Source organism: Ovis aries, chromosome 4 (assembly GCF_016772045.2).
Source record: "Ovis aries strain OAR_USU_Benz2616 breed Rambouillet chromosome 4, ARS-UI_Ramb_v3.0, whole genome shotgun sequence".
Taxonomy (NCBI): Eukaryota; Metazoa; Chordata; class Mammalia; order Artiodactyla; family Bovidae; genus Ovis; species Ovis aries.
This window is the reverse complement of record NC_056057.1, coordinates 82,231,053-82,252,833: the sequence shown is the minus strand read 5'-3', so window position 1 is coordinate 82,252,833 and position 21,781 is coordinate 82,231,053. Positions and strand designations below refer to the sequence as shown.

At 37.6% G+C, this 21,781-nt stretch overlaps 1 protein-coding gene across 2 annotated transcripts in view; it reads left to right on the top strand.

The window, feature by feature from the left end:
• The window catches only part of SUGCT (succinyl-CoA:glutarate-CoA transferase), a 762,875-nt gene that overhangs the window by 327,720 nt on the left and 413,374 nt on the right, over positions 1-21,781 (top strand). For both annotated transcript variants that reach the window (XM_042249226.1, XM_004008000.5), the window contains one exon: positions 4,898-5,000. In XM_042249226.1, the coding sequence (XP_042105160.1) occupies positions 4,898-5,000 (103 nt within the window). The remainder of the gene's footprint in view (positions 1-4,897; positions 5,001-21,781) is intronic.

Genomic DNA, 21,781 nt, shown 5'->3' with positions numbered 1-21,781 from the left:
GGAATACAGATACCGTGTGATCTCACTCACTTATGTGTGGAATCTAAAAAAAGTTGAACCCATAGAACCGGAGTGTAGAATGCTGGTTGCCAGGGGATATGGTGTGGGGGAAATGAGGACATACTGGTCAAAGGGAATAAACTGTCAGCTAAAAGATGAAAAATTCTGAGCTCTAATATACAATATGGTAATTATAGGTAATAATACTATATCAAATACTCAAAACAAATAAGTGTTCTAACCACATACACAGAAATGATAACTGTTAGGTGATGGATCCATTGATTGACTTGATTTTGGTAATCATTTCATAATGTATACATATTTTAAAATCATCATATTGTTCTCCTTAAAAAATCCTATTATACAAACTAAATATGTGTGATTTTTGTTTGTTATATCTCAAAAACATTGGGAGGAGGAAAGCTATATGAATTTGAGCAGGTAAATTTTCCTGAATCTGAGTTTCCTTTTGATCAAAGGAGAATAATACTTACCTTATAATGTACTTGTGAGGATAAAATCAATAAGATATAGATCAAACAATTAATGACCAGCATTAATTGTTTCCTTAATGAGTAATAATTAAATATTAATGAAATAGTTGCCATTTACTATAACAATTAATAATAATAATTTATTGGTTATTTCCAAATCTTATCTTCATGGCATGGATCTCTTACTAGTAGATCTATGGTCTTGAATTTGGCTGCAACTTTAGTCCAGTCTCTAAAGAGAAGAATTCAGGTTTGTTTTATAGGTTAAATTTTGATGTTAAGAAATTTAAACTCAAGTCTTCCTAAATGGTGTAATCTGATTAACAGTAACCATTTGGCATCAAGTGAATTCAACAGAAATGTAGAATTAAATATATGGGTTGGTTGATTAAGTTCACAATTAAGTCTGAATTGTTTTATGAGTCTCCAGATAACTTCCCAGAGGAGGCTTCTAGCTTTGGGGCCAGATCCAAGGACACCCTTCTTGTCTTAGTTCAGGATTGTGTTGCCCTGAGTGATTTAAATCAGCTCTTTGCATATTTTTTTAGCAAAATTTTTGTGGTTCATAAAAACATGTGCTTACAGGGTGTTTTTTTTTTTTTTTGCATAGATAAAGGAAAGGATTCTACATCAGATTTAGATCAAGAGATAGGTTTTCAGAAGAAAATGATGGTTATGTCCTCTGGGAGTAGTGGAATGCAGTGATGTTTGGTCTCTGACTGATTGAGTGTAAGGCACTTATGAACACATCCACGCCCACACCCACGCAAATACACAAACAGTGGTCACACTTCAGCTCCAGACGCTGCATTTCTCTCCAGTCTCACATCCAGAGTGCATCTGATGTTTTCCATAATGTGAAATAAATCCCTCTCTTGCTCAGTGGTGAAAAGCTTATATAAATACTAAAACTTCAAATATTCCCCTGAGTTTTTGTTGGCAAGACTGCAGCTACGGGTTTGTTTAGATATTGACATGCATTTTCTGTGCGTGTCTTTCAGGCCACTTGGGTGAGTTCAGTGGTGATAAATTCATTTGTCTTAAAAATGTACCATACTAACCATTATAACACTCTGTTTATTAACACTTAAGTAATTGATACCCTGATTGGAAAGGTTCAAGTTCAAAGTACCACTTCTATTCTTTCAACGTATATCATTTTGGTGATATCTATCTATCTATATATCTTAGGAAATCTTGGCCAGGAGATGACTTTAACAGTCATTGAGCAGAAAACATGGATGTGAAGAATCCACTAATTCAAAAGACATTTAATCTTGCGTTGTGGTGTTCCCATGACAGAATATCTTTCAGTACTTAGAAGTGAGAAATTTTATTATATATTAAATAAGGATAGTTAACATTATTGGGCCATAATTAATGTGTGTAGTGAAAAGTCTTTATCATAATGGAGAAGAAAAGGAAGGCAATATTTTTAGAGGCAGTAATCAATGCTTGGGCTTTCCAGGTGACTCAGTAGTAAGAATCTGCCTGCAAGTGCAGGAGATTCAGGTTTGATACCTAGGTCAGAAGATCCCCTGGAGAAGAAAATGGCAGCCCACTCCAGTATTCTTGCCTTGGCAAACCCATGGACAGAGGAGCCTTGTGGGCTACAGTCCATGGGGTCACAAAAGTCCAACAAAGAGTAAGATTTAGTGACTAAAACAACAACAACAACAATCAATGCCTGGTGTATAGTAGACACTCCTTCAGTTCAGTTCAGTTCAGTCACTCAGTTGTGTCTGACTCTTTGCGACCCCAAGAATCACAGCATGCCAGGCCTCCCTGTCCATCACCAAATCCTAGAGTTCACTCAGACTCACATCCATCGAGTCAGTGATGCCATTCAGCCATCTCATCCTCTGTCGTCCCCTTCTCCTCCTACCTCCAATCCCTCCCAGCAGCAAAGTCTTTTCCAATGAGTCAACTCTTCGCATGAGGTGGCCAAAGTACTGGAGTTTCAGTTTTAGCCTAATTCCCTCCAAAGAAATCCCAGGGCTGATCTCCTTCAGAATGGACTGGTTGATCTCCTTGCAGTCCAGGGGACTCTCAAGAGTCTTCTCCAACACCACAGTTCAAAAGCATCAATTCTTCGGTGCTCAGCCTTCTTCACAGTCCAACTCTTACATCCATACATGACCACAGGAAAAACCATAGCCTTGACTAGACGGACCTTAGTCAGCAAAGTAATGTCTCTGCTTTTCAATATGCTATCTAGGTTGGTCATAACTTTTCTTCCAAGGAGTAAGCATCTTTTAATTTCATGGCTGCACTCACCATCTGCAGTGATTTTGGAGCCCCCAAAATAAAGTCTGACACTCTGTTTCCCCATCTGTTTCCCATGAAGTGATGGGACCAGATGCCATGATCTTTGTTTTCTGAATGTTGAGCTTTAAACAAACTTTTTCACTCTCCTCTTTCACTTTCATCAAGAGGCTTTTTAGTTCCTCTTCACTTTCTGCCATAAGGGTGGTGTCATCTGCATATCTGAGGTTATTGATATTTCTCCCGGCAATCTTGATTCCAGCTTGTGTTTCTTCCAGTCCAGCGTTTCTCATGATGTACTCTGCATAGAAGTTAAATAAGCAGGGTGACAATATACAGCCTTGACATATTCCTTTTCCTATTTGGAACCAGTCTGTTGTTCCATGTCCAGTTCTAACTGTTGCTTCCTGACCTGCATACAGATTCCTTAGATGGTTATAAAACAAGTGGATGTATAAATAGGATTAATTACATTCCTAGTGAAATGTAATGGCACCCCACTACAGTACTCTTGCCTGGAAAATCCCATGGACAGAGGAGCCTGGTGGGCTGCAGTCCATGGGGTCGCTAAGAGTCGGACATGACTGAGCGACTTCACTTTCACTTTTCACTTTCATGCATTGGAGAAGGAAATGGCAACCCACTCCAGTGTTCTTGTCTGGAGCATCCCAGGGACGGGGGAGCCTGGTGGCTGCCGTCTGTGGGGTCACACAGAGTCGGACATGACTGAGGCGACTTAGCAGCAGCAGCAGCAGCAGCAGCAGCAGCAGCAGTGAAATGTAATCCTACCTTCATTAAAAAATTTTATTAGATCCTTATGTGAAAATTTATGATTGAGCACAATTGTTCATATTTTGTCTTTCAGAGACTACATTAATTCAGTCTTTTTTTCTTTTTATCTGTTAGATGGCAATGAAAGAAGTATGGTTAAAATATTGATACTGCATTTATCCTTTTTTTTAAATAGTGGAAGAAATCAATTTCTTTGACAAATTCCCATAGAATCTACTGATCTGAGATTAACTCTAGCAATGTCTAAAAGAGCTGAATAGAAGCCCATGCATATTAAATATTTCTACATTTCCAGTAGTTCTTCCATATTGATGAAGCATTAATACTTTAATACTTCAATATGTGCTGCTAATAATTCACTACAGCTAACTCTTTTAAAAAATCCCTTTTAACCTATATTATTACTTAACTAAAATAAGTTTACTATTTTAACAGCTAACAGTTCTAAAATTCTTCATATATTATGAACTATGAGTGTTGAGTTGTCTTTGAGCATCCAAGTTTTTTTCCTGTGTTCACTGTCTTAACAGAAAACCAAAAGACAGTATATTTCATTAATGAAGTAGGTCCCCTTCCCTTAAGACATAATAGAGGAAAAACGACATTAGATAAGCTTTTGTGTCTGAGAAGTCCTATTCCAAGTTACAGTGGAAACAAACAGAGGTAAAGGGCTTGGATGGTTTTAGATACTAGTCTTTGTATGTCTCCATTTGTTCTGATCAGTAAACTACAGTGCGAGTACCTAAATAGTTAAGGTGTTTTTTTTTTTTAGGCCAGGGATTGTGCCTGTTAATTCTGATGTGCCTTAAATATAATGCAGATCAAACATATAGCTTTTTTAAAAAATAGATTCACTAGTTTATTTTTTGTTTTGAGGAATAATTTAACATATGTGTATCTATCTTAACCTCATATACTATTCCTGAGGTGTAAAAAACCACTTTGTAAATGACATTATGCTCAAAACTGCAGTAATATTATATTATCATTATTAAGTTCATCAAGTGTTCAATACCACATTTGAAGCTCGGTTAATACAAAAGCTCATTTTATACCTAATCTTTCTTCTCTGAGGGACTCTCTGTCAAAAATTTTATAGGGGAAGAAACAGGAGGAATTTCAACTCTGTGGTGGGTTTTTAAACAAGGGGAGCTGAGTGACTATTCTTATCGCTTACAGGGCAACTCAAATTGTTTCATGTTGGCAACATTCTGTCAAAACTAGGCACAAGGAAAGTTAAAGAAACATATTTTTGTCATTATCAGTTGCTTTCAAAGAGGGCTGTATGAGAAAAAAGGTTGTGTTCTTTAAGTATAAAGGTGCATCTGTTTATCTGTTACTAGGTTTAAAGAAGAAATGACCAGCAAGTGGTTACAGCTCTTTGAAGGAAGTGGAGTCCCCTATGGCCCGATTAACAACATGAAGAATGTGTTTGCAGAACCTCAGGTTTGATTTTTGAAAATTTTAGGATGTTTTGGTTAAAAACACAAGAATTTACCTCTTTTTTTCTATTCAGACTGATTCATATAAATGTACATTAGCCATTGGTCTTGAAAAGTCATATCACATGATTTTTTACTCTAGGTTAAATTATCCATCTGAAATTTAAAAAAAAATCAAAATTTGGAACTGGCTATCTACAATTATACCTTTATATCAATTAGATCTAACATATTTCTCCAGTGGTCACTCCATGACATTTTTAAGGTCAGGGCATTTGTTTTTTTCCTGAAAAATGGAATAAAAACAATTGAGAGTTGGGATCAGGCACTCAGAGATCATTCTCTGCAGGAAGAAGCAGGAGTAAGAAATGTGTAATTTTCAGATTTACAGTCCCCCTCTCACCATATGGCTATTTTAAAATGGATAGAGAAGTCATCATTAATTTTGCTGATTAGAGACATCTATATGCTTTGAATAATGTGCAGTATTCATGAAGAAGACAAAATTGAATAGAGATTCATGCTGTACATTGTTTACAGACTCCTTGAGTTTCAGAAGTTGGGATCATCTGAAAAAATATTTCTTCTATAACACTGTTCAAATGATTATTTTGAGATAAGGTCAGAATAATAAGTTTTGATGTTATTTAAACAGCCTCACTGCAAGCAAATTACCATTGCTCAAATTCACATATTAATCCCATAATGTAGAGGAGCTCCCTTTTTCTGTGAAACTTTCACTGTGATTATTCACGTATCTTGTCAGCTTGCAACATTTCAAAATTATAGTCTTTCTCTTCATTTTTTTCATTTTTATAATGGTAGATTTTTCTTTGAAATAAGTTGCTGAAAATGGAATACACTTTTTGAGGGAGAAAACTGACCTGACTAACTTTGGTACCTTTGTCTTACATGAATATCTGTTTAAAGGAAAATTGAAATGTATTCAAATCAATGATTTCAGTATTTACTGGAGGAAAAAAAACAAAGGTGATTAATGCAGGAATTCTGCTCTGTGCTATTTTTTTTTGGCCAATATGGTGATTATGGAAAGGCTTTGTTCCTAGTGAAAGAACGGTCAATAAGTATTGGAGGAAAGGGAGTCCTCTTGATACAGACTGAGTCTTTGTTAAGGGATCCCCACTACACTACATTGCTGGTGAATGCTGGTGATTCCTTGTGATGAGGTAACAGTGTGTATACCCTGAATGTCACAGACCAGAGGGCCAGTTATCTCACTTCATAAGTTGAATGAGGCCAAGCTTTGGCTTTAAGCTGTTGTAGAGGAATGGGTGGGTTTTACCATTATTCCCCTGCTTACAAGTAGAACTGAGGTGTGTAGGGCTTCCTGTGTAACTCAATTTGAGGGCACATTTCTCTAGAGATAATTCCTGAGAGTTCTTCCGTCAGTGTTTCTGTTGGCTTCACCTGTGTTTCATTGAGAATAAAGGCACCAAAGCAGGAATGTTTTTTTAAAAATTATTAGATATATTCAAGGATTACTTATTTTTTAGGCTTTGATAAACAAGGATCTAAGTTCCTACACTTAAAACTATTCACTTTGTGGGCTGGCTCAAATTGAATATTGGGTAAATAGGATTTTCATTCTCAATTTTCCTTTGTAGATCAGTTTAATTACTTTCATTTTTGGATCGGAACTCCTTTGGACTTACAGGAAGTTTCTAGTATTGGTCTGTGGCTTATTTTTAGCACTGAAACAAAATTTCAAATAGAGAATATAATATATCCTAAGCCAGGATACCAATTTTTTCTTCTCCCTCAAAAGTCTCTGAAAAATATCTTCTTATCCACCAAAACCAAATTCTAATTGTTACAGTTCTAGCATGAAAAGTTCTTAATCATACAGTTATGGTTATTGACAGTCATACTCTAGTTCCAAGAATAGAGTTGGTTTCTTTTATACATGATTTCATTCTTCTTTGGAATTTAAATACCAAAATCTGTGTATAAAAGTATCTGGATTTTTAGAAAGACTAGAGAACAGTGTAGTATTAATGCATTTTAAATATGAGCAAAGATTACTATGACAATTGTATGTAGGACTGTTTGGCACAAGAAATAAGGGTATCATCTTTTCCCATGCCTGGAAGTGTTCGGCTGTTTTAGAAGGATTCTGCATCATTAGGTATTTTGATAGGACTGTAGAAGATGAAAAAAACAGGGAGTTAAAAATTTCTGTATATCCAGTTTTTTAAGGAATCTCCACACTATTCTCCATAGTGGCTGTACTAGTTTGCATTCCCACCAACAGTGTAAGAGGGTTCCCTTTTGTCCATACCCTCTCCAGCATTTATTGTTTATAGACTTTTGGATCGCAGCCATTCTGACTGGTGTGAGATGGTACCTCATTGTGGTTTTGATTTGCATTTCTCTGATAATGAGTGACTGATGGTGGGAATGCAAACTAGTTATAGCCACTATGGAAAACAGTGTGGCGATTCCTTAAAAAACTGGAAATAGAACTGCCATACGACCCAACAGTGCCACTGCTGGGCATACAGACTGAGGAAACCAGAATGGAAAGAGGCACGTGTACCCCAATGTTCGTTGCAGCACTGTTTACAATAGCCAGAACATGGAAGCAACTTAGATGTCCATCAGCAGGCAAATGGATAAGAAAACTGTGGTACATATACACAATGGAATATTACTCAGCTATTAAAAAGAATGCATTTGAATCAATTCTAATGAGGTGGAGGAAACTGGAGTCTATTATATAGAGTGAAGTAAGTCAGAAAAGAAAATACCAATATAGTATATTAATGCATATATATGGAATTTAGAAAGATGGTAATGATGACCCAATATGGGAGACAGCAAAAGAGACACAGATATAAAGAACAGACTTTTGGACTCTGAGGAAGAAGGCGAGGGTGGGATGATTTGAGAGAATAGCATTGAAACGTGTATTACCATATGTGAAATAGATTGCCAGTCCAGGTTCGATGCACGAGACAGGGTGCTCAGGGCTAGTGCAGTGGGATGATCCTGAGGGATGGAATGGGGAGGGGGGCGTTCAGGATGGGGAACACATGTACACCCATGGCTGATTCATGTCAATGTTTGGCAAAAACCACTACAATATTGTAAAGTAATTAGCCTCCAATTAAAATAAATAAAATTTTAAAATTTTGATAAAATAATTATTAAAGAAAACATACCTTAAGATAATATCTAAAAGGAAACTACTCTGAAAGTTCATTTAACAAACCTTTTATTGTATTCAACATTTACTATGTACTAGATGCTAGGGATTTAGCATGAATTTAGTAATTCTTTTACTTTCTGAAAAATAAATTATAAGTTGACTTAAGTAGCAAGTACCCAGTAAAATTTCACTGATGCATGAATCAGGGGATGAGTGAGTTGGTTAACTTTGTAAAGTATAGGTTTCCAAATAATCAAGTGGCTACTATCCCCTCTGTGTGGGACTGACTGACTCATATGTGGAGCTGGCTGAGAAGCCTTTGAAACTCCAGGGACTAAGCATAATACAATAGCTAAGACCATGGAATCAGAAGTGTTGGGAAGTTTTATAAGATTTCTAGGCTTCAACGCTCAAGTAATGAAATAGAACCTTTTCTCTATGCTGTAAAGTTAATTGGGATAATGTTTATCAAAGTCACATAGTAGGGATTGTTAAATGGTAAATGTTCAGTAAAAAGTAATAGCTCTGGTTATGGTGCCCTTCACAGTTATATTTTGCTAAAAGATATCTTTACTTATCATCATGTAGTAGATAGAGGCAAATCCAGTGTAGCTGTGAGGATGGGGATCATCAGCTTGACATCAAGCTCTAGCTAATATCCTTTTAAGGAAATGCATCCGCAAACTTTGTGCCAAGAAGTGCTTAGCCCGTCATTTTTCTGATTACTGAAAATCTTTTTGTTTTCCATTTTCTATAAAAGTATGATTTCCGTTCAAGGTGTCCTCCCTTGTTTTTCCCCTGATGAGCTGTGGAGTTTCTTGGCCCCCAGTACATGGAACTGGCCACTTCTGTTCGGATGTGGGACTGCGCCACTGGCGCCCGGGGCCCAGCTCTCCATGTGTGCCTGGCCAGCACAGCTGCTAGTACAACTGAAAATTGATTTGGGTGAAGTACAAGGCCTGGAACATGGCGCAGGAAGTGAAACTTTGATGAAGTGAAAAGGGGTATGTCTAACCAAAAAAAAAATAGAAGCATCAAAGAGCAGGAGAGAATTTTCTGTGAACCTACTTATCAAGTGGACCATTTATATTTCATCTCTGGTTTGAACATGGTAGACAAGTTTACTTGATGTTTGAAATTATTCCTGACCAAAATAATGTCTTCATAGTCTCATGCTCTGAGAAAACTTGCCTTTTAACTCAATGGAAACTACAAATGATTTTTTTCTTGGATAGATGCAAGGTTGTCTACCTTTTATCCTCTGATTATATGCTGCAGTCCTTTGCACAGTTAAAATGATCCTGCAGGCATCCACTGTTAAGTCAATCAAGAATACTATAGGGGGTTTTGGTCTGCATTTACTGATAGCTCTGAGAAGTTTTGATCCAAAACCTTTTTAGTGGGAGTTTTATTGTTTTTTTTCTTCCTCAGCGATACATTATCTGAGGAAAACTCTGTGCATTATAGAAGTATAATATAGATTATTGGCATATAGATTTTTAATAGTCATGTTTCCAAGTGCTTTCTTAAAATATCTTCTTTTAATCAGGCCAAGATTGTGCAGTACATTAAAAGAATTCTCAAAAAGCTTAAAAATCTTACTAGATGACCTCAGTATGGTCCTATTTAACATACCCTTGGGAACATATGCATGAAATACATTGTGGTTTGAGGTTTTCCAACCCAAATAAACTTAAAAGAAAATGTAGCTTTTAATAGAAACTATTTAAATTCCTGCAAAAATAGGTATGGGTCTTGCCACTGGGAGGATTTAAAAGCATTATTATCTACTATGAGAATCAAAAGAGAATTTGTTATCCTGCTTTTTCTATTTTGCTCAAGACCATATATTTGGTGGTTCTAGTGTATGACCATTTTTGAATGAACTTCTCAATTAAAAATATATGTATATATATGAATAATTGAACCTCTGACTAATATTTTTATTTCTGCTTGATGCCATGACCTGTGGGTGGGAAAGAAAGGGCAAAGGGTGTCGCAAAACTGGTGTTATTTAACAGAGTCTTCATATTTGTACCACACAAGTTGAAGACATCAGGTGTAAGACATCACCCTAAAGCATCACTTCTGAGAACTATTGGGAGGGAAATATCAGAACTGAAATATCACAGCTGGCCCTGATTTTAACTGGTGCCAAACACCTGCAGGCCCTAAAAGGATACCAAAACAAAACCCCACCCTGTGGCAGCAAGCCAGCCCTTAACAACTCTTCCTTAACTTTCCATCACCATCAAAATTAATTTAACATTTTCTTCAGAAACCTTATTCTTCCTGTCCCAGAAGGCCATTACAACTCCTTTAGCCAATCTTTCATATGGGATAAATATGTCATAGAAACAAACAGAGTGAAGTCTTGAAATATTTGATCACTTAAAAATTATCTGTTGTTTTCATATCATTATTTGTGGAAGCCTGTGAAGTTGGAGGCTTTATTAATCTCTAGGTTAGCTCATAGTCTCTAAGTGATTTTGTTTTAGCACATTTTGGCAGAATATCTGAGCATCTGGGGGAAAAAGCCTTCAATATTCATATAGTAAGTGTCAGAAGCTCCCCAAAATACAGAGCTATTTTTCAAGCCCTTTCTACCTGATACATACAGGCACACATGCGCGCACATGAACACACATACACACATGCACCGTTGATGTATTTCAAAGATTGCTTTTTGAATGACATTCATTAGTTGCATAGCCCTGAGAAGGTTATACAAACCAAGCAAAATTATATCCTTGTTTCTAATACTGCTGGGAAATATGTACATACAGTGCTCCCTGTAACTGGAAAATGGATGATGAAGATCTGAGGTGAAACAGTTTGGCTGGATATAATTCTTAGTAGACAAGAGATTAAAAAGTAGAATTTATGTTTATCTGTCAGTGTATATGACACATTTCAGATGATGAACAAATTCAGACGTATTATGTGTGTGAATATTCAGTCCCGAATATTCATTGGAAGGACTGATAGTGAAGCTGAAACTCCAATACTTTGGCCACCTGATGCGAAGAACTGACTCATTTGAAAAGACCCTGGTGCTGGAAAAGATTGAAGGCAGGAGAAGAAGGGGAAGACAGAGGATGAGATGGTTAGAAGTTAGATGACATCACTGACTCAATGGACATGAGTTTGAGTAAACTCCGAGAGTTGGTGATGGACGGGGGGGACTGGCATGCTGCAGTTTATGGAGTCACAAAGAGTTGGACACGACTGAGTAACTGAACTGAACTGAACCACTCTAATGGCAGAAAGTGAAGAGGAACTAAAGAGCCTCTTACGAGCATGAAGGAGGAGAGTGAAAGAACTGGCTTAAAACTAAATGTTAAAAATATCAAGATCATGACTGTGCTTAGTGCTTAGTCAATCAGTCGTGTCTGACTCTTTGCAACCCATGACTGTAGCCCTCCAGGCTCCTCTGTCATGGGGATTCTCCAGGCAAGAATACTGGAGTGGGTTGCCATACCCTCCTCCAGGAAATATTCACAACCCAGGGACTGAACCTAGGTCTTCTGAATTGCAGGCAAATTCTTTACCATCTGAGCCAGGGAAGCCCCAAATCATGGCATCTGGCCCCATTACTTCATGGCAAATAGAAGGGGAAAATGTGGAAGTAGTGACAGATTTCCTCTTCTTGGGCTCTAAAATCCCTGTGGATGGTGACTGTAGCCATGAAATCAGAAGACCTTTGCTTCTTGGCAGGAAGGCTATGACAAACCTAGACAGTGTCTTGAAAAGCAGAGACATTACTCTGCCAGCAAAGGTCCGTATAGTCAAGTCTATGGTCTTCCCAATGGTCACGTATGGTTGTGAGCACTGGACTGTATAAAGAAGTGGAGTGCTGAAGAATTGATGCCTTCAGACGGTGGTGCCTTCAGAAAGAGAAGACTCCTGAGAGTCCCGTGGATAGCAAGGAGATCAAACCAGTCAATTTTAAGGGAAAATCACCCGTGAATACTTGTTGGACTGATGCTGAACCTGAAACTCCAGTATTTTGGTCATCTGATATGAACAGCTGACTCAGTGGAACAGTCCCTCATGCTGAGAAAAATTGAGGGCAGAAGGAGAAGAAAGGTGTAAGAGGATGAGATGGCTGGATGGCATCACCGATGCAATGGACATGAACTTGGGCTAACTTCGGGAGATGATGAGGGACAGAGAAGCATGGCATGCTGCAGTCCGTGGGGTCCAAAGAGTCAGACACAACTGGGTGACTGAACAACAACAGTAGTCTATATTTATAGAATTTTTAATATTAATATTAATTTTATTTATGCTATTTTGTTTTCTTCTTATGGATTTGAGTTATAGACTTGAGTTGGATTTGATGTCCTTTCCTTATTCCAACAGAGATTTTTTTTTGCCCTTATTCACCTCCTTTGTACTATTTTGTCAAATATATTTCTGTATGCTGTAGGTCAACAATACACTTATTTACATGTTGTTTATTGCAATATCATTTTAAATATGTCAAGAGATGAAAGGAGGAGAAATATGCAGTTATACTGCTTTTTATAAATGGCTAAGTGATTATCTTACTGGTATTCTCTATGTGTGTCTGTGTGTGAGTTCATAGTGCTGTATAGTATCATTTAGTTTCAGCCTAAAGAATTTTCTTTGGTTTTCATTATAATGTATTATGTACCAAGATATTCTCTTAGCTTTTGTTTATCTGGGTTTATCTTTAGTTTGCCTTCATTTGTGAAAGGTAGTTTTGCGTGATACAATATTCTTGTTTAACAGTCTTTACTTTCAGCACTTTGAATATGTTGTTTCACTGCCTTCTGATTCCCATGGTGTCTGATGAGATGCTATGTGTTAATCTTCTTGGGTTCCCTTCATGTGATGTCATTTTTCTTTTGCTCTTTTCAGAATTTTCTTTTTGTCTTTGAACTTTATGAGTATGCTGTGTCTGGGTGTGTATCGATCTCTTTACATCTACCCCAGTTAGAGTTCATTGAGCTTCTTGGATGTGTAGATTAATGTTTTCCATAAAATTTGTAAAGTTTTAAGCCATTATTTCTTTGATATTCTTCATCTTTTTCTTCTCTGGTACTCCAGTTATGTGTATGTTCGTCATTAAATAGTGTTTCACATTTGTCGGAGACTTTGTTCAGTTTTATTAATTTGTTTTTCTTTCTGAAATTCAGATTGAATAATTCCTATTAGTCTATCTCTAAATTTGTTGATTCTTTATTCTGAAAATTCAAATATATAGAGTCCCTTGAGTGAATTTTTCATTTCAGTTCTTGTACTTTTCAACTCAAGAATTTCCATTTGGTTCCTTTTAATAATTTGAATATTTCTTTGTTGATATTGTCTCTTTGATGAGACATCATCTTCACATCTTCCTATAATTCTTTAAGCATGCTTTCCTTTTGTACTTCAAACATATTTATAATAGCTGCTTTGAAGTTTTTTTCTGCTAAGTCCTCTGTCTGGGCCTCTTCAAAGGCAGTTTCTATTGCCAGCTCTTTCTTTCTGTGTATTGGATGCATTTTACTGTTTATTTGCATGTTTTGTAATTTAGATCCCCCTACCCCTGTTGTTGCTTTGTTTGTTGCTTACTAGGTCAAACAACATCGTGTAAAATGCTGGACTGGGTGAAGCACAAGCTGGAATCAAGATTGCCAAGAAACACCAATAACCTCAGATATGCAGATGACACCACCCTTATGGCAGAAAGTGAAGAGGAACTAAAGAACCTCTTGATAAAAGTGAAAGAGGAGAGTGAGAAATCTGGCTTAAAACTCAGTGTTCAAAAAACAAAGATCATGGCATCCACTCCCATCACTTCATGGAAAATAGATGAGGAAACAATGGAAACAGTGACAAGACTTTATGTTCTTGGGCTCCAAAATCACTGCAGATGGTGACTGCAGCCATGAAATTACAAGACACTTGCTTCTTGGAAGAAAAGCTCTGACCAACCTAGACACTGTATTAAAAAGCAGAGAGATTGCTTTGCCATCAAGGGTCCATCTAGTCAAAGCTCTGGTGTTTCCAGTAGTCATGTATGATTGGACCATAAGGAAAGCTGAGCGCCAAAGAATTGATGCTTTTAAACTGTGATGTGGAGAAGACTCTTGAGAGTCCCTTGGACTACAAGGAGATCCAACCAGTCTATCCTAAAAGAAATTAATCCTTAGTGTTCATTGGAAAGACTGATGCTGAAGCTGAAGCTCCAATACTTTGGCCACCTGATGTGAAGAACTGACTCATTTGAAAAGATCCTGATGCTGGGAAAGATTGAAGGCAGGAGGAGAAGGGGATGACAGAGCATGAGATCATTAGGTGGCATCACCAACTCAATGGAATGAGCTTGAGCAAGCTCTGGGAAATGGTGAAGGACAGGGAAGCCTGGCATGCTGCAGTCTATGGGGTCACAAAGAGTTGGACATGACTGAGTGACTGAACTGAGGTCAAACAACATGATTTGACTGCATTAATATTGTGAAGTCTTTTTTGCCCAGCTCCTAATGTTCCAGCTCAGATTGGTTCTACTTGTTTTTGTCTTTTACCTAGTGCTCACTCTTTGGTAGATATAATCCAGTTAGTGGTCAAAGATTGTTCTCAGCCAGTTAGGTTTTTATCCTTTACACTTGTATGTGTGTATGGCTTAGAGGCTGTTATGAGTTCAGAGAGTTTACATTATTTTGCCTTACTTTTATTTAGCCAGGGACTAGTCACTTGGGGACTCTCTCTGGGACTGGTTTTGCTTTCTCAGAAGCAATTGCTCAGGCTTCTAGGGACGAGTGTGATTTTAGTTTTAAACATAGCTTCCTAGACATTGCCCCTGGGTCAGAGTAGCTTAATACCCAGTCAGTGTTTGGTCAGAAGTTGTTTGAACCCTCATGCCAGTGAGATTTCTGCTGGGTTAATGGATCAGACTGCACTGTGGTGAATGGTTGGATTTGTTTAATTTGTTTGGGTGTCTCACAGAACTCAAGAAATTTGTTTACACACTACATTACTGTTGTATTACAAAGGATATTAAAGGATATAAATCAACAATGAGATGAAAGATGCATAAAGTCCTAAATGAAGGATCTTCTGTCCTGGTGGAGTTTGAGGACTGGCATGGTGGCACATGGAAGCATTCTGGTTCCCCAACCTGGAAGCTATCTGAACCCCTTTCCTTTGGGGTTTTATGATGATTTCATTACAAGGCATGATTGATAAAATAATTGACTGTTGGTGATTGAGTCAACCTCCAGCCCTTCTCCCTTCCTCAGAAATCAGGAAGTGGAGCGAAAGTTCCAGCCTTCTATTTAATGTTTGGTTCCCCTGGCAGTTAGATCTCATCTTTAGGTGTTTCCTAAAAGTCACCTCATTAATGTAAACTCAGATGTGGTGAAAAGGGGCTTGTTATGAATAACAAGATACCTATTTCAGCTTCATGACTCAGGAACTGAAGATGAGAGACCAAATATGGCAAAAGATTCTCCCATTGCTTTTATTGCTCAGGAAATTCCAAAGGTTTGGGGAACTGTGGAATTGAAATATATATGACTAAATATGTATTTCAGATGACCAAGTATATATTAATATGTCTTATTAGTCAAAATATCACACTTGGTGGTTTCAAGGTGATGGGACTCAGGCTACAAGTTCTGCTTAGCTTTCTGTGGGTTGTGGTTCTAATGTCACTTTAGTTTCCCAGACTTCTGCAGAGGTATCCAAATCTGTGCTGTGTGTGCACCCCCTAGACCTGGGTGGTGGTGTATCTGTCAGTTCAGCTCGCAAAGTGTGGCTTGTTGAATTCGACACATGCATATGTATGCCCAAGAATTCATAAGCAACCTCGTGGAGTCATATTCCCAAGTTTCTCTCGTATGATCTCCTTGGTGACTTCCAGTAGGGAACCTCTTTCTGGTCTTGTGGCCAGAATGCTGTGACTGTAGTTACTGTGTTCTCCTGTGCAGTTCCGTAACTGCACTTGTCTTTGGGACCAGGTAACAGCAGGACAGAGAGAGAGAAAGAGCAGTGGATCTGACTCCACTTTTTTTTGAAACTGCAGTTCCATCAAACTTAAAGGAATGTTCCCCTTTCTTCAAATTTTGGCTTTAGCTCGCTGCCATCATTGCCTCTTCTAGTCAAAGTTGCTGCCACCACTGTCACCTCAGCCTTGGCTGAGAGCTGGGGCAGGGGAATGGATAAAAGAAAGCAGCAACTGGATATCCACACTCTCTGAGTTATGCATTCCCTTTTCCTATTATTCCTTGAACTAAAACAATAGGCTTCTCCTGGAGCTTTCTTTCTTTGCACCTGTGTTCCTTTGAGCTGCTATAACAAAAACACCATTGATGGGGTTACAAATAAACAACAGAAATTTATTTGTCCCATTTCTGTGAGCTGGGGAGTCCAAGATCAAAGCACCAGCGTAGTCAGTATCTGAGTGTGCTTAGTCGCTCAGTTGTGTCCAACTCTTTGTGACCCCATGGAATATAGCCCTCCAGGCTCCTCTGTCCATGGGGATTCTCCAGGCAAGACTACTGGAGTGGTTGAAATGCCCTCCTGCAGGGAGTCTTCCCAACCCAGGGATTGAACCCAGGTTTTCCTCATTGCAGGAGGATTCTTTACCATCTGAGACACTAGGGAAGCTCAAACTGTATCTGATTAGAACCTGCTTTTTGTTTCATAGATAGTCGTTTTTTTCACTTGATCTTCTCATGGTGGAAGGGGTGACAAGGGAGCTCCCTGAAGTCTCTTTTATCCTTTATTATTATTTTTAATAAGAATCGATGATCTTTCACTATAGGTGACAATATGCACAAACACCATGAAGAAATAAAGAATTACCAGCACCCCAGCAGCCTCCCTGAGGTCTCTTTGATATGGATGTTAATCCCATTCCTGAGGGCTCCATTCTCTTGACTTAATCTCCTCCCCAGGACTCCCTCTCCAAATACTGTCCCACTGGGGGACTAGAGTTCAAAGTATGAATTTGGTAGGGAGTGCACAAACATTTATCTATAGCAGCATCTAAGTGCTCATTTTGTTTCCGGGGGATGCAACACTAAAAACACTGATAAATTTACCACTTGTATGATGATATTTGAATTCTATTCTTCCCCTATCCATCTGCTGCTGTTGACTTTTGAATCCTTTGAAAGCTCCTCCACTCATTCTGTCCAGGTTTTATAGCTACATTCAAGAGGAGGCAGTGTAGAGTATACTTACTGCTTCATAGTGCCTGGAACCTGAATGTTTCACTTTAAAAGCAAGTATTTCTTAATATTTTAAAAAACAGTTTCCAGATCATTTTTCTTCAAAAGAATCTTAACATAGTTGTTAATTTGTAGTACTCAAAAAGTTCATATACTTTGCAACTACTTTTTCATGCAAATTAGAATTTTCAGGAAATGTCTAAGCAAACCAAAATATAGAAATGAATGAAGAGATTAATAAATAAATGGAACTACAATATACTCCAACTTCTATACTGATTGTCAGGCAAGTAAATGTTGTAGGTTCAAACATTTATATGAATGTATTTAGACTAATACAACATTGGGGATTTGTTTACTTTTTTTTTTTTCCTAATTAAAGAAAGGTTTTCCTGTTAAAAGGAAAGAAATAAAGTCTTCTGACCTATGGGAATGAGTGGTTAGGTTGTCCTTAAAAGACTTTCCTTAAATGTCAGTTTTCTATGTTGGTCATTTGACAATTACCTAGCACTTATCTAGCATTCTCTGGCAAATGCAGTGTTTGGAATATGAAGGAAAACAAAATTCTCAGAAAGAGAAAAAAGATATCAGAGCCTGCAATGGTCAGGGGGACTGACCAAAAATAAATAAATAAATAAATGAAAAGAGTCTATTTTCTTGTTTCTGAGCAGTACTAAATCATTCATCTAGTTTTTCTTGCCAAATACAATATAAGCCTGGAACATCTTGTGTAGTGCCAGGAAGTGAAGAAGTGCCCACAAAATGATGGGAACATGGCAGAAGTACAAAGGTGGCAACTTAAAAGAGTTCTCAATAGCCATATTAGGACAATTTGAGTAATAAAATAAATGTAATTATAGTAATGGATTATAATCCATAGAATAAAGTAAGTATCCATGACTCCATACTAATATAAATAAATAGTTGAATCAATCAGTGAATGTAGAAGAATACAAAGAGCTCTTTAGATTGTAGAATTTCAACTAATAAACATAAAGGAATGAAGGAAATTCAAAATTATCTTTAGGTAAACATACTAAAATTATGACAAATTATACATATCTGTATAACCACAATGGATCTCCTTACCCTCTCTGTTACAAAGGCAAAACTTTTGACTTCACAGTGGGGAACTCTTACTGACATCAGCTTAACCAAGTGATTCAAGTTACTATCACCAGTAATAAGATCTGACAGCATCATGAATCTTTTCTTATGAGGCATAATCACTTTCTTGCTCCAAATGTATAACTTGAATCTAATCATGGGAAAATATATGACCAACTCAAATTGAGAAATTCTATAAATTGCCTGACCATTGTTTTTCAAAAATGTCAAGATTATGCAAGACAAAGACTAAGACTGGAGTTTATGACAATTATTTGCAATGTGGAATCCTAGACAATATCCTGTTCTATAGAAAAGCACATTAGCATGACACTTGTCAAGTTTCCAAGTCTCTAGTTAAGTTAGTGACATTGTATCAATTTTAATATTTTGGTTTTGATAATCTTACTCTGGGTAGATAAGATATTAATAGCAAAAGCTGGATGATGACTGTTTTGAAAACTGTGCTTTGCAACTGTTTTATCCTTCAAAATAAAAAGTAAGAAACCCAGAAATTTTATTTCAAATACCTCACATTACATAAATACAAAGGCAAAGAGCCTTGCATTTAGGTAATTAAAGCATGAAGTGGCAAAAGTGCTCTATGTGTGTATGCATGCTCAGTTGCTTCAGTTGTGCCATATAGAACCTGCATAATAAAATTTCATATTTTATTGCTTCTCAGGTTTCCATCATTTAAGAACAACATTTATCAAAATATCAGAGGACTCTTACATGCCACTTCATTTGTTTTCTCATTTTTCAAATTGATTATGTCTTTCTTTGCTGTTCCAGGGACATGAGACCCTGAGTAGTATGAAGCCTGAACTATTATTGATATTTCTGCATCTTAGTTGAGATTTTATTTCTGATGCCTGAGGACTACTGAGACAGCCACACACTCAATCAAATTTTCAGATCTTTTCCACACAACTGTAGTTGATCCCTTGTCAAGAATTTAAATGAAAGCTAATTTAAATTCATTTTTCTTTAGAAAACAGATTTTTGCTAATTTATAAAATGTAATTAAAATGTTACCAGAATGCAGTTACTCTTGGAAATACTTCTCCACAGATTCTCATTTTTGCAAAATAGATATGTCTCATTTAACTTTTATGAAAAATGGTTAAATTTTCAAAATTCGTTTGAGAAGCTATCCAATTTCTCAGTAGTACACTAAGTGTCAATAGTTGTTGTAAGCCCTCTTATGTCATCAGACAGTGGTTCTCAAACAGGTTGTATATTAGAGTCACCCAGAGAACTCTTCCAAAATCTAGATCCTGGAGCTCTAGAAACATGGTATCTGATAATACAGGTCAGTATGGAGTTAAGGATATCTGAATATTTAGAAAATTCATCAAGGATTCTACTATAGAATCACAAATTGGTTTGGAGAGGGGATAATTTTGTAGTTATGAACACAGTCTTTCTAATTGGGACAAACCTGACTTTTATCTGGGCTCTGCCACTTACTCACTGGATGACTGAGCATTTCTTGACCTTCATATGCCTTAGTTTCCTCTTCTGTAATAGAGGTTTTAATGATTTTGACCTCATTAATTTAAAAAAAATCAATGAGATAAGATAGTGCCTATAAAGTATTTAAAATGAGGGCACTTTTTTATTGATTAGTTTCTTAAGATGATCAGGTGTTTTCTGGAAAATGCCATAGTAGAAGGGAAGGAATGTCAGGCAAAAGTAGCAATCAAGCTAAGAAAGTGATGCTTTTAAACTGTGGTGTTGGAGAAGACTCTTGAGAATTCCTTGAACTGCAAGGACATCAAACCAGTCAATCCTAAGCAGAGGATGGACATCACTGACTCAATGGACATGATTTTGAGCAAACTCCGAGAGTTAGTGAAGGACAGGGAAGCCTGGCATGCTGCAGTCCATAGGGTCACAGAGTTGAACATGACTGACTGACCAAATAACAACAACAACAATAAGCAAAGAAATGGGAGACATGAAAATGCCTGGGGAGATGTGAGAATGTCAGGTGGTGTGTTATGGCTGGACTATAGAGTGTGGATGAGATAGAGTAGGAGGTGAAGATGGAGAACCCAAGAGTCATTTCATGGAATATGGTATGCCATGCTGATAAGCTTGATCTGTATCCAAATTGTTCGTCAGAACATGTGGTCTGATCCCAGCTACTGGAGTGCAGCAGATGTACTCATACCAACAGCAATGTATTCTGATGATCTCGGGTAGCTGTGAAGCCTAGGATAATGCAGGATGCAAGTATGCCTGTGTACACCTGTATATGGCTTAAAGCTCAACATTCAGAAGACTTAGATCATGGCATCTGGTCCTATCACTTCATGGCAAATAGATGGGGAAACAGTGGAAACAGTGTCAGACTTTATTTTTCTGGGCTCCAAAATCACTGCAGATGGTGACTGCAGCCATGAAATTAAAAGACGCTTACTCCTTGGAAGGAAAGTTATGACCAACCTAGATAGCATATTCAAAAGCAGAGACATTACTTTGCCAACAAAGGTCCGTCTAGTCAAGGCTATGGTTTTTCCAGTGGTCATGTATGGATGTGAGAGTTGGACTGTGAAGAAGGCTGAGCGCTGAAGAATTGGTGCTTTTGAACTGTGGTGTTGGATAAGACTCCTGAGAGTCACTTGGACTGCAAGGAGATCCAACCAGTCCATTCTGAAGGAGATCAGCCCTGGGATTTCTTTGGAAGGAATGATCCTAAAGCTGAAACTCCAATACCGTGGCCACCTCATGCAAAGAGTTGACTCATTGGAAAAGACTCTGATGCTGGGAGGGATTGAGGGCAGGAGGAGAAGGGGACGACAGAGGATGAGATGGCTGGATGGCATCACCGACTCGACGAACATGAGTTTGGCTGAACTCTGGGAGTTGGTGATGGACAGGGAGGCCTGGCGTGCTGCAGTTCATGGGGTCACAAAGAGTTAGACACGACTGACCAACTGAACTGAACTGAACTGAGTGTCTATTAGTCCCATGGTAAAGATTCAGTGTAGGAAATAAAAGTCCTAAGGTCCAAGCTGTATTTGACCCATCCTACCAAAAAACATGCATTGTCAGAGTTATTGGGAACTTAATCATCATACCAATTCATTCTTTGTTTTATACTTTGTCAGCCAGAAATCTGAGAGTGAACCTCTCATAAACTCAAATTTTGGTATTAATCAAGCTATATATGGCATGTGATGACCTGCTATGTTTTTTACAGTAGTCACATATGGATGTGAAAGTTGGACTGTAAAGAAAGCCGAACACCAAAGAATCGATGCTTTGAACTGTGATTTAGAGAAGACTCTTGAGAGTATCTTGGACTGCAAGGAG